The sequence below is a fragment of the Halichoerus grypus genome, chromosome 7, assembly GCF_964656455.1.
Source record: "Halichoerus grypus chromosome 7, mHalGry1.hap1.1, whole genome shotgun sequence".
Taxonomy (NCBI): Eukaryota; Metazoa; Chordata; class Mammalia; order Carnivora; family Phocidae; genus Halichoerus; species Halichoerus grypus.
In genome coordinates, this window is record NC_135718.1 from 92,162,024 (window position 1) to 92,175,147 (window position 13,124).

The following is a 13,124-nucleotide window of genomic DNA, read 5'->3' on the forward strand; positions in this document are numbered from 1 at the left end:
AAAAACTATAAAATAATTGATGAAAGAAATTGAAGACAGCATAAACAAATGGAAAGATATACCATGCTCATGGATTAGAAGGATTAATATTGTTAAAATGTCCATACTACCCAAAGCAAGCTACAGATTCAATGTAATCCCTATCAAAATACCAACAGTAATTTCACAGAACTAGAACAAACTGTGCGAAAATCGGTATGGAACCACAAAGGACCCCAAAAAGCAATCTTGAGAAAGAAGAACAAATTTGTAGGTATCACAATCCCAGGTTTTAAGGTACACTACAAAGCTACGGTAATCAAAACAGCATGATACTGGCACAAAAATAGAAAGACCAATGGAACAGATAGGGAGCCAAAAGAATAAACCCATGCTTATATGGTCAATTAATCTATGACAAGGGAGGTAAAAATGTACAATGGCGAAAAGATAGTGTGTTTTTAATAAATGGCATCAGGTAATATTCCATTGTATATATGAACCACATCTTCTTTAACCATGAGAGACTCTGGACTCTGGAAAACAAACTGAGGGTTATAGAAGGGAGGGGGATGGGGGGATGGGGTAACCAGGTGATGGGTATTAAGGAGGTCACATGTTGTGATGAAAGGATAATACACTCAACTAATGAATCGTTGAACACTACATCAAAAACTAATGATGTACTATATGTTGGCTAACTGAATAATAAATAAATAACATTGGGAAAACTGGATAGCCATATGCAAAGAATGAAACTGGACCATTTTCTTATACCATACACAAAAATAAACTCAAAATGGATTAAAGATCTAAATGTGAGACCTGAAACCACAAAACCCCTAAAAGAAAACAGGCAGTAATCTCTTGGACGTTGGCCTTAGCAACATTTTTCTAGGTATGTCTCCTGAGGCAAGAGAAACAAAAGCAAAAATAAACTATTGGGACTACACCAAATAAAAAGCTTTTGCACAGTGAAGGAAGCCATCGACAAAACAAAAAGGCAACCTGCTGAGTGGTAGAAAATATTTGCAAATATATTTCATAAGGGGTTAATATCCAAAGTATATAAAGAACTTATACAACTCAAGATCAAAACCCACAAATAATCCAATCAAAAAATAGGTAGAGGACCTGATCAGACATTTTTTCCAAGGAAGACATGCAGATGGCCAACAGACACATGAAAAGATGCTCAACATAAGGGAAATGCAAATCAAAGCCACAATGAGGTGTCCCCTCAAACTTGTCAGAATGGCTATTATATACATAGTACCCACACTCGCATGTGCATGCGCGTGCGCGCGCGCACACACACACACACACACACACACACACACACACTGGAATATTACTCAGCCATAAAAAAGATTAAGATCTTTCCATCTGCAACAACATAGATGGACCCTGAGGGCATTATGCTAAGGGAAAAACATACCATTTGATTTCACTTATATGTGGAATTTAAAAGATACAAAAAACGAACAAACCAAAAAACAGAAACAGACCCATAAATACAGAGACAAACTGGTGGTTGCCAGAGGGGAGGAGGGGGGTGGAGGGATGGTCAGGTACAGGCTTCCAGGTATGGAATGAATAAGTCATGGGGATGGAATGCACAGCGTAGGGAATAAAGTCGATGGTTCTGTCATGGCCTTGTATGGTGACAGATGGTAACCACACTTGGGGTGAGCACAGTGTAACGTATAGTATCTGTATGTTGTACACCTAAAACTAGTGTAACCGTGTGTGTCAACTAGACTTCAATAAAGAAAGCAATAAAATTTTTGAAAACTGAAAAAAGAACCCACCAGGACATAACCTCCTCAGGCTGCTACTAGACCACCTCAAAGGTGGCATCAGAATTAAGAAAGAAAAATAAAAATGGATGCCGGCACATAAGTTTCTATGCCAGTATTCGATTTATCACCCACACCCGGCAAATAGCGTGCTGCCTTATTGGGGTTTTGTTTTATTTTTTTTCTCATTCTTGGTTTCATTTCATCTTAAAGGAACGATCTATGTTTCTCCTTTCATGTGGCCTCCTGTTCATTCCCTTCCTCAGCATCAAACGATTACTGATTTTTGACACGTACAAAGGCATGAAGGGAGTGACTGCTTCCTGGAAGCATCTACACATGTGTGCCGATGTGTACGTTTGCTCCCATCCCGGGAAAAAATGTGACTTTGTGAGATGAAGACCGTTCTCGAGCCTGCCTGAGGCATAAACAGCTCTCAAAACAGAAAGCTCTAATGCAAACAGTACAAATGAAGGGGGGCTGCCTGCAGGGGCACCCCGGGACCTGAACTGCCTGGAATTCATGGACGGAGGAGATGAGAAGCCGCGAGTGGGAGAGAAGGAAGCACTGGGCCCTGTATTTGTGCCACAGCCAGACTTCAGCTACTGTTCTCGTTCATGTCCTCTCCCCGGCCGGTGCCTGGGATGACAACACCCTGAGAGCATGTCTCTGTCCAGACCTCTCACATAGGACCTCAGTCGGTGCGCTACGGAAGCAGGCACGAGGGAGCAGTCTTCTCTTTGGTTCAACTCTGGGATAATAATCATCTTACTACCAGATACCACGCCTTCATCATGGGCCCAGCAGTGCTCATGCCTCACAACACCCTATGAAGTGGGCTCCATTACGTTAAGGAAATCAAGGCTCACAGAGGTTAGCTGTCTTCGCCGAGGTCCCACAGCTAGTATGTGGGAAAGCCAGCATCCAGGCCGGTCTGCATGACGGTGGTCATCCCACGTGATTGGCGTGCAGGGGATAGGGGTGAAGGGAGCAAGGCACAGGGAGGCTGGGGGGCTGGTGAGTGTCGGACAAGGGAGGGAAAGGAATTTTAATGGCAGTCATGCATTTTATTCCACAGACTAAGTCTTCCAATGTTGAGTCCCCTATCAATGAAATAGTTGGGACCTGATTTGAGCTTTATTTTGTGGTAAACAGAATGGTTAGGAGCAAATAAATACGAGACAATTGAATCTGTCAGAGAGACAACAAAATTGTTCTGAATTGTTATGAGATGGTTACTGTCATCCTGGGCTTTCTATTGAACAGAAATAACACGGTGAATGCTATTCTTTCCCTCTCAAAAATGTTTTTCTTGCTTTCTGGGTTCTTTGTGAGGCTCACACTCTACCCTATTAGTAGCTCTAGAAAGTCTTATGTCGTTCGGGCTAGACATGCAATGTGATTTTGTGGCCTAGGAGCAGGCTTGTAACTCAGCTTCAAGTCTGGGGGATCTTCTGCCAAATGTGGGGGGAGGGGAATCTCATTTTCAGGTGCTTGGGACTGAGACACATGAGAGAAATTCTCGCAAGAGCAATACTGGCTACACCTTTGCTGCCCATCCCCCCATCTTCCCTGAGGAGAGCGAGGTTGTGGGCCCCCAGACACCCACACAGTCTGTGTACGCCTCCCTCTGGGCTGTGTGCAGGCCCGTTGAGCTGGCGAACCCGGCAGCCCCAGTGATAGGAAGGAACCCGGGGCCTTACATTCGCTGAGCCACTTGTTGGGGTCCAGCATCAGATACTGTTTGGTGATCTCCAGCTCCTTCATCAGCCACTCGTACTTGGCCCGGACCTCGGCGATTCTCTGCTGGCGATGCTCCAGAATTTTCAGTTTCGCGTTGAAGCACGTGACCTCCTAGAAGGCAGAGAAGGACTGGGGGTGTGTGGAGAGAGGGAGAAGAGGCCCCCCAGCTCGGATGCAGGCCACCTCTTGGAGATGGGAATGCTCCGTGCGCAGTCAGCGATGAGGGAGCTGGCCCCTCGCCGGGAAGTTGGGAGGGACTGGGTTCTCCCAGCCATGTTTGTGCCTTTGCCCGAGTCCGCTCAGCCAGCCGCAGGGTAGGACTATCACGGGCATGCCTTACATTGAGGAGGCGGCTGGGGTTCCAGGCTGGAGCCAGACAAGCCCCCAGGACCGGCAGCTCCCCCAGCGGTTGAGCCTTCTAGACACCCGGGCAGAGAAACACGGAGCTCTCCTTGTCGGTGCAAATACCCTGTGGCTGGGGCAGAGCCACTGACTCCCACCCACCCCAGGACCCCGCGGGGAAGTCTCCGCAGGTCTGAGCGTGCCACTCAGGGCCCTGCTCCAGCACCTGCCTGTGGGCTGGGGTGGGGGGGCTGCCACCACTGTGTGGGGACGAGACGGCTCACCTTGCTGCTGCCCGCACGTCGCCGCTGTAGCCGCTCTACGTCATCTATTTCATAGACTTTGATCTCAAAAGGTTCCCCGAGGCCCCTCTGGGCGCTGCGCAAGGGGCCGTCCACCCAGCGGACCCCGGTGCTGCTGACAGGCTTTCTTATAGGGGAGGGGGTATCAAGGGACAGCGCTGGGATGAGCCTCCGTCTCTGAGAACCTGAGGAGGGAACGAAGCCCAAAGTTTATCTTTTTGGATTTCAGTCTTTTAAATGAACATATTTTCTGATGCGCGTGCTGGGACCCTGATAGGCACCCCAGGGTCTGTGGCAGGGCTGACTGTGAAACATGCCAACGCCCTGCCATGCACCTCAACAGTTACTCCCTGAATCTGGCTTCACCTCCAAAAGCTCACCAACTCCCTGCCTTCCCTTAGAGCCACCTCCAATCTCCACCCATGAACCACATGTGTGCACGCACACACACACACGCACCCCAAAACACACGGTCTAGACCCGTCGGCCATACTGGTCCCACCCTCAGCATGAATGTATGTTACCATGGAATTCAAGAGATGCTTGTGTTCTGGGAAAAAGGGTCCTAGTATTTGGTATTATAGGAATAGTTCTAAAAAACATTGCTTTTTTGCTTATAGTGACAGCCAACACTGTGAGAAGCACTGATTATGTGCCAGACCCTATTCAACACGCTTGACACCCTGTGACAGAGGGCTAGCTGTCCCCAATACGCTCTGCTTCCTCCATGAAGGGGACAGAACAGGAGTAGGGTGCACAGCCACCAGGATGGGGACCATGCCCCTGGGACCTGCACCTCAAGCTCCCACTGATGGGGCATCGGCAGAAGTGCTGTGGGCAGCTGCTAGACAGCGTCCTTAAAGGCTGGGGGTCTGTCGTCCCCCTCTTCCTATCCCCTCTGTCCTTGATGAAATATGATGCCTGCTTCAGGAGGTAAAGATCAGCAATAACACAAAAAGGACACAGGAGGGGCCTAGACTCCGGGCACCCTCGAGACTTTGACACGATCACCTACACAGATCTTTTTTAGGGACTTCGTTTTTCTCGAGCAGATTTGGGGTCACAGCTCCATGGAGAGGCAGGGACAAAACAAGAACCTATCTGGTGACCGAGTGAACAGCAGAAGGCGGGCAGAGCAAAGCAGGGCGCTCCCAGCCCCCGCGAGGAGTTATCACACTCCCGGCCAAGAACCGAGGCGGACACCCCACCGCCAATGACAATCCGTACTCTAGCTGCCCCGCAGGGGAGGTGTAAGTCGGCCTGGGCTTACATCTTCTACGGTCGTTACATCCGACAAGAACACCCCCTTGGTGGGTTAATCTCACCCTGCTGCCCGCAGTCCACGCTCCTGCTGCCCGGGCTTGTGCTCCCCTCAGTGCTCGGCCCACAAGGGCCTCCACCCCCTCTGCCCTAACCTCCTATGAGGCTCGATCGCGGTGCTTCCCAGCGGACTGCTGTTGCGCTGGCCTGCCCTGCGTCTGAACGCTTCCCACACTTATGCCTCACGACCCCACTCGGGATTCGGCAGTTTGCCTCGGTCACCGTTCTGCTCCATGCTTCTCCTGCTTTGTCTCCAATTAGATGACAAACCTCTTACAGTGGCCTCGTCTTCGATGCTGCCCGTCCCTCCCCACCACGCTCGAACCTTATGTGTCAGCGAGCTCTAAGAGCACAGAAGAGGGGGACGGATCAAGATTTAATAAAAGAAATCCCATGGACTGTGGATCGTCTTATGGAAAGGAAGTCATATGACCACCAACATTCGTTATGTTATCTGCATTGTTTCCTATGATGTGAACATCAGAGAGACCGTGTTGGTGCTCTACCAACCCCTTCATTTTACTTTTATGTGAGCCCAGAGAGGGTAGTTATTCCCTGAAGGCCACAGCCCAAGAGCCCAAGTCTCCTGCTCTCCAGGTCAGTCTTCTCACTACACCACACTCTGGCACTTTCCATGTACTTTCCACCAACATGGGTCTCCAGGAATGGGACCCATAAGGTGACCTTAATGACATTTGGTTGTTTCTCATGCTACACACTCCAAAGCACTCAGAGGTCAAGGTTATCCACCTTGTGATCTATTTTTATTCGTTTTTCAACCAAATCATTACAATTTTCCAAATTCAAAAGCAATCTCTGATAACTGCCCGTCTCCTCTGCAAACATCTCCAGGAATTGTACAATCCAGCCATCTAGCTAGGAATTTCCTTTGAGGAGTTTTATGGCTTCTTAAAGAAGTTGCTTTTGATTTATGCTGATCATGTCTGACAGCCAGCGTTTCTCTTAATAATCACCATAAATAAGAGAGACAAGGTCACCTAACCTGAAAGGAGCTTATCTCCACTGCCACGTCCATCATGGGGCCCTGGATCCCTGGCACCTGCTCGCAGACATCCGATTCTCCTGGCACTCTGTGTTAAACCCATCTCTGGCCCCTAGCCTGATGCTTCAATCCTACACCGTGTCCTCCGATAGCCTCACCCAACAAGAGAGCCTCCGAGGACAGACTTTATGGAAGGAGACAGCACCAGGCACGGGCAGGTGCGGAGCCTGCTGGCCGCTATCAGCTCAGCTGTTTTATAGAGCTCCGTACCCCAGGTGGGGAGAGCTACACCACAGCATCTAGAATTACAAGGTTGACTTCTTTGAGGCAGACAAACAGTTTATGATGTGCATTATGTTCTGGTTGGAACATTCCAGAGCTTGTGCTCGCCTGTGTTAGGAGAAACCCCATGGTCGAGACAGAAAGCCTGTGGGGCAGTTGCCGGAGCAGCTGCAGGAAAGGGGAGACCCCACTTCGAGGACTCACCCCATTTTTTACTTCCTGATAAGCCCATAGCACCACTGTTCTGTAGGGCCATGGTTTCTGAGGGCCCCATGGAAGGGCCACGGATGGCGAAGGCCAGGCTGGGGGGCAGGACCCCATGCCCCCCTCACGTTGGCCAAGGCACAGACTGCACACAGGGCTCTGCGTCAGATGGCCTCATTAAAAAATGTGTCCTTCACTCAAGAAGAAGGAGGGGAAATTTCTGTGGAAGCCCCTAAAGAGTGGAGCTGAATCAGGGGATTCCTCAGTAGCTCACATTGTCCTCGTTCCTTCTGTTTCTCCGTCCAGGCCTCTCTTCGCGCTGTTTGCCTTCACCTGCCCGATGGCTACAGGGCCACCAGCTCTGACCTGGGTCCTCCTCCTCACCCATCATAAGTTCCTGTCCCCTGTAACCCTAAACTCCAACTCAGAAGTCAGTGGCCTTTATCACCTCATTAGAGTCTTTGGACTCTTTACTTGCCTTTTGATAGGAGATTCCTGGAGATGGAAGACGTTCTCTGAGAGCATGCATTTTGGACACCAGGGTGCTTTGGTGTACCACGTTAGTGTGCTCTGTGTGTGTGTGCATTGTGCTAATGCACTGTGTCTTGTGTGTGTATCGTGCTGCTGTGCTGTGGGTATGTGTATCATGCTGGTGCACTGTGTGTGTGCGTGTGTGCGTATATGGATCATGCTGGTGCACTGTGTGTGTGTGTGTGTGTATCATGCTGGTGCACTGTGTGTGTGTGTATATGGATCGTGCTGGTGCACGTGTGTGTATCGTGCTAGTGCACTGTGTGCGTGTGTATCGTGCTGGTGCACTGTGTGTGTGTATCGTGCTGGTGCACTGTGTGGTGTGAGGATCGTGCTGGTGCACTGTGTGTGGGAGGGATCGTGCTGGTGCACTGTGTGTGGGAGGGATCGTGCTGGTGCACTGTGTGTGGGGACTGTGCTGGTGCACTGTGTGTGGGGACTGTGCTGGTGCACTGTGTGTGGGAGGGATCGTGCCGGTGCCCTGTGTGTGTGTGGGGATCGTGCCGGTGCACTGTGTGTGGGAGGGATCGTGCTGGTGCACTGTGTGTGGGGACTGTGCTGGTGCACTGTGTGTGGGAGGGATCGTGCCGGTGCCCTGTGTGTGTGTGGGGATCGTGCCGGTGCACTGTGTGTGGGAGGGATCGTGCTGGTGCACTGTGTGTGGGGACTGTGCTGGTGCACTGTGTGTGGGGACTGTGCTGGTGCACTGTGTGTGGGAGGGATCGTGCCGGTGCCCTGTGTGTGTGTGGGGATCGTGCCGGTGCACTGTGTGTGGGAGGGATCGTGCTGGTGCACTGTGTGTGGGGACTGTGCTGGTGCACTGTGTGTGGGGACTGTGCTGGTGCACTGTGTGTGGGAGGGATCGTGCCGGTGCCCTGTGTGTGTGTGGGGATCGTGCCGGTGCACTGTGTGTGGGAGGGATCGTGCCGGTGCCCTGTGTGTGTGTATCGTGCTGGTGCACTGTGTGTGTGGGGATCGTGCTGGTGCACTGTGTGTGTGGGGGGATGGTGCTGGTGCACTGTGTGTGTGGGGGGATCGTGCTGGTGCACTGTGTGGTGTGAGGATCGTGCTGGTGCACTGTGTGTGTGTATCGTGCTGGTGCACTGTGTGTGTGGGGATCGTGCTGGTGCACTGTGTGTGTGTGGGGGGATCGTGCTGGTGCACTGTGAGTGGGGGGGATCGTGCTGGTGCACTGTGTGTGGGGGGGATCGTGCTGGTGCACTGTGTGTGTGCGCATGTGCGCGCTCGCATCAGTTCAGAGGGTGGGGCACATTGCAGGCGCCACGGCGGCGGTGCATACGCGACTTTCCATGAGTGTGCCTGGGGGACGTGCAGGAAGGGCCTCTACAGCACACAGCCCATGCGACCAGCGGGCTCCATGCCACCGTGGGAGGCTGGCCGCCGGGTCTCGGGGGGCCAGCAGCCCCACGTTTTGGCACCCGCAGCCGTCGGGCTGCGAGGCTAGTGACGGTGACCCGACGCTTAGGAAAGCGCTGCGCGGTGGTGCAGCCACTCCCGGAACTGCACTCAGGCGCCCAGGGCTCGGGGTGCGGGGTCGTCTGGAGGGCCAGGCGCCTACCTGAGTTGGAGCGCTTCTTCGGGGCTTTGAGGCTGCGGCAGCGGCCGCCTACGGAGCTGCTGTTGTCGCTCGTGGAGTCGTGCGCAGACGAGGCGCTGCCAGTGGCCTCGCTGTCGCGCAGCACGCTCTCGTAGCCGCTGCTGCCGCCGCTGTGGTAGAACAGGGCCGTCTTGCCCATGGCGGGCGGCAGCTCGCCGCTCAGCACGCTGCTGTTGTCGCTGCCGTGGCCGCTGCTGCAGCGGTGTGGCCGGCGCGGTGGCGTCACCTTGCTGTAGGGCGAGGGCAGTGGGGGCGCGGCCGGCCGCTCCTCGCCCGTCGCCCCCGCGCGCCCGTCGGCGCCCCGCGCGCCCCCGCCGCCCTGCAGCAGCTCCGAGATGCGCCCGTTGACGGCGCGCAGCGGCAGCTTGCAGGCGGGCCCGGCGCCGCGGCTGCGGCTCAGGGACTGCGTGGACCAGGACGTGGGCTTGGCGCTGGCCGCCAGACCCGGGCTCTGGCCCACCGACTGCGGCAGGGACTTGGTGGAGAAGCTGAGCGTCTTGGTGGTGGCGGTGGCCAGGCTGCGCGCCTTGGGGCTGGCCAGCAGGAGCTTGCTCACGGCCGAGATCTTGCACGGGCCGGCCTTGGGCGACGCGGCGGCGGAGGTGGCGGGGGGCAGCGCGGGGCCCGGGGCGGTGGGCGAGGCCCCGGCGGCGCCACCACGGCCCGGGCTCCTGCCGGCGCGGGGCATCGTGCTGTCCTTGCCCGCGTGCGCCCGCCAGCTGCCCGCGCACAGGCTCTCGGCCCTCTCCAGCGAGAGGCACTCGTAATGGCTGACCGTGGCCCGGCCCAGGGAGTTGGTCCTGCTGGCCAGCTGCTCCAGCTTAGCACTGAAGAGCCTGCTGCTGCTGGCCTCCTTCAGCCTGCCGCCGGCCTCGTCCGGGAACGCGGCCAGGAAGGGCGCCGGCGGCTGCGAGGGGTGCGAGGGGCTGCCGGTGCTGCTGCTGCAGGCGCTGTGCTGGGGGCTGGCCCGGTTCTTCTGGTCCAGGCTGGACTTGCGGACCGGCGGCAGAGGGGGCGTCCCTTTGGGCCGAGCCAGGACTCCGTGCTTGGGTGACGCCACCTTCCTCTCCGGGGTCGCCTTGCAGGGTGGCGCGCCCAGCCCGTTGGTCTCCGCGGCGCAGTGGTAGAACAGGCTGCCCAGTTCCTCCTGTCTGCTGGCCTTCTGGAAAGCCCTGGGCAGGCTGCTTGACTTGAGGCTCCTGCTGGGGTGCACAGGGCTCTGGGCCGCCGCGCTGGGCAGGGCCATCTCACAGCCATCCACCACCCTTCTGAAGGTGTCGCTCCCTGGCGAGGCGGACACCTCACCGCTGCTGCTGCTCAGCCTGTCCCCGGGGCTGGCCTTCCTGTCCTGTTCTGCCCTGGCCTCGGGCTTCGGGGGGCCTGTGGCAGCCTCACACCCAGTCCCCTCTTCACTGGGATAGGCACTCTCTTTTTTGACCTCCTCTTCTCGTTTTAGCCAAGGGTCCTCAAATTTCATCTCTGTCTTTGCACCAGTCTCCCTGCTGTCCTGGGACTGCGCTGCTCTGGGCGCTGAGCTGACGGTGGGGGCGATGGACGCCTCGGGCTCTTGGACAGGCCGGGGGCTCATGGCGATGCAGGGGTAGACTGTAATGTTGGTCTTCATGGGGATGTAGCCCTCGCAGCCGCCCAGATTTGCCGTGTTGGAGATGGTGACCATGGCCTTGCCCAGCGTGGAGATCTTGCAGCCTTTGATGGGGGCCGCCTTGTTGAAAGAGTCTTCGCCCACGTCAGACAAGATGAGCAAATTGTCGGGGCCCGCCTTGGACTTCTCCCGACACACCACGGCACTGTTCTGGATGCTGCCGCCGAGCTCCGAGGCCGGGGGCTCTGCCATGGCTTCCCCGTGCCCGAAGCACGTCTGGGCTATGAAACTGTGGCAGGACTGCTCGCCATCACTGCCGGCGCTCATCTCGCTCAGCCAGGAGCTGATGGATGAACGTCTGCTCCCGGCCTCGCAGGCCTTCTCGTCCAGGGTCAGCTTCGGGAGGGGCAGGAACTGCGTGATGCTGACCTCGGAGACGGGCGCCACGCTGGAGTAGCACTCCAGGTCCTCGCTGATGCTGCCGATGATGCTGACGGGCCGGGAACCCGAGGCCAGGGCCTGCACGGAGCAGTCGCTATTGAAGCTGATGATGCTGGTGGGGCGGCCGCCGCCCAGGACCCCGCTGATGGTCAGCTCCTCTACCAGCGTGAACACCAGCTCGTCCTCACCGTTCAGCTCCAGCGGCTGCTGCACCGTCACCAGCGTGGTGCTCAGGATCTCCTTCTTAGAATCCGGGGAAGTCACTGCCTGAGGCTCGTCCTCGCCAGGGCTTTCGGGGAACCCCTCGCTCCCAGCGGACATGGATTTCTTCAAGACCTGGGGGCTCATTCCGACCGGGGGGGTGCGCACCTCAGGCTGCATCAGGGACTCGCTAGAGAGCAGGCCGGAACCCTTGCTTAGTGGAGGCAGGGGGGCAGGAGAAGGCAGGACGCCCTTCTGGGTGTAGACTTTGCATCTCTGGGAGGGAGAGCTGGTCGGCTTGTACTCTGAGGTCTTGGACAGGCTGGCGATGCCCAGCCGCGGGGAGCCCATCGGCCTGGGCTTGCCTTCCACAAAGCCGCAGGAGTTCAGGCTTTCTCGGCTGCTCTGGAGGCTGGCCGCGCTGTGCTCGCTGCTGCTGCCTGGGATGCTCCTGGGCGAGGCTGGGCTGGGGCTGCTGGGCGGCGCGGGGCCAGAGGCAGGGGCTGGGCCGGGCGAGTGATTTCTCTGCATCTTGGAGGCGGGAGGGGCGGTGCCTTCTCTGTCGGTGGACTGGCCGTCGGACCCGTCATCTTCCCTGTCGGACGCACAGAGTGGGCTTGCCCTGGCCGCCTGGCCTGACGGGGCACACTTGCTGGCCTGCTCTGCCCCAAACTGGGCAGGCAGCTCTTCAAAAGGAAACTGACTGGGCTCTTCACTGCCGTCGATGCAGCCCAGTCTCTCCTGCAGCTCGGCAAACGTGTTGCACTTCAAGCAGTCCCTTTCCGATTTGCTGGCCACGGCCCCGCTGGCCTCCGCGGGCCGGCTGTCACCCCGGACCTTCTGCAGGGCCGGCACGATGGGGACGAAGTCGGGGGGGCCCTCGTTGTCTGTGAGCTCCTTGTCCGACAGGGCCGTGCCGTTGGGCCCGATGTAGATGACCGTGTCGCAGGACTGCTCGCTGCTGGAGGAGTAGTCCGGCTCACTGGGCAGCTGAGGGCTGGGGAAGTCCGGCTCCGCCGTGGCCCTGGCCTGGAAGGGCCGCAGCTGGGTGGGCCTGCGCATCCGGCCTTCTTCACAGGAGCTCTCCCCGCCGGAGGAGCTCGACGTGTACTGTGGGGGAGAGAGGAGGGAGGTCAGCAGGGGCAGCTCTCCCAAGATGCACTGCCCCCTCCGTGAACCCACAGGCAGACTCCAGGCAGGCCCCCCAGGCCACCCCAGTTGGCCTCCCTGCCTTGGGCCATTTCTCATGGTGCAGCAGGCTGGAGTGCCCCAGCCTTGCACACCATGGCCTCTTGTGGGAAGAGGAGCCCCTGTGTGGCCCACCGGGCACAGAGCCTGCTCAGGAAAGGGGACCAGCCCAGGCCCCGTCTGACCTCTGGAAGGCTGATGGGTCACATTCTTGTCACGCCACCAACTGTCCTGGCTTTGCCTCTGAGAACACAAGCTGGTCGTTCCAGCAGACCCTGGGCCTCAGCCAGAGACACAGAGTTCACACGGCAAAACCCAGGAGCCCAGAAACGATTCCCGGAAATGCCAGGGAAGTAGGGCCATGCGCGCAGGGAGCTGACAACCCCCTGTGGGCTCAACTGCTTGAAGGACATGGTTCTGACCTACGTGGGACCAAGGCGGGGAGAGAGACGTGGAATATTTCTCATCCGTGGCCAATTCTTCGTCGCAAAGGAGTAGCAGTCCATCCAAACTGCCTAAAAGTGGGCCGAGCACTCCCGGGTAGGGGTCCGGGCTGGATGACCGGCCA

The 13,124-nt window shown here is 56.5% G+C and overlaps 1 protein-coding gene across 3 annotated transcripts in view; it reads right to left on the reverse strand.

The window, feature by feature from the left end:
• The window catches only part of KIF26B (kinesin family member 26B), a 444,934-nt gene that overhangs the window by 12,703 nt on the left and 419,107 nt on the right, over positions 1–13,124 (reverse strand). For all 3 annotated transcript variants that reach the window (XM_078077887.1, XM_036100240.2, XM_078077888.1), the window contains 3 exons: positions 9,085–12,478; positions 4,148–4,350; positions 3,482–3,632 (listed from right to left, as the gene is read on the reverse strand). In XM_078077887.1, coding sequence (XP_077934013.1) covers positions 3,482–3,632; positions 4,148–4,350; positions 9,085–12,478 — 3,748 coding nt within the window. The remainder of the gene's footprint in view (positions 1–3,481; positions 3,633–4,147; positions 4,351–9,084; positions 12,479–13,124) is intronic.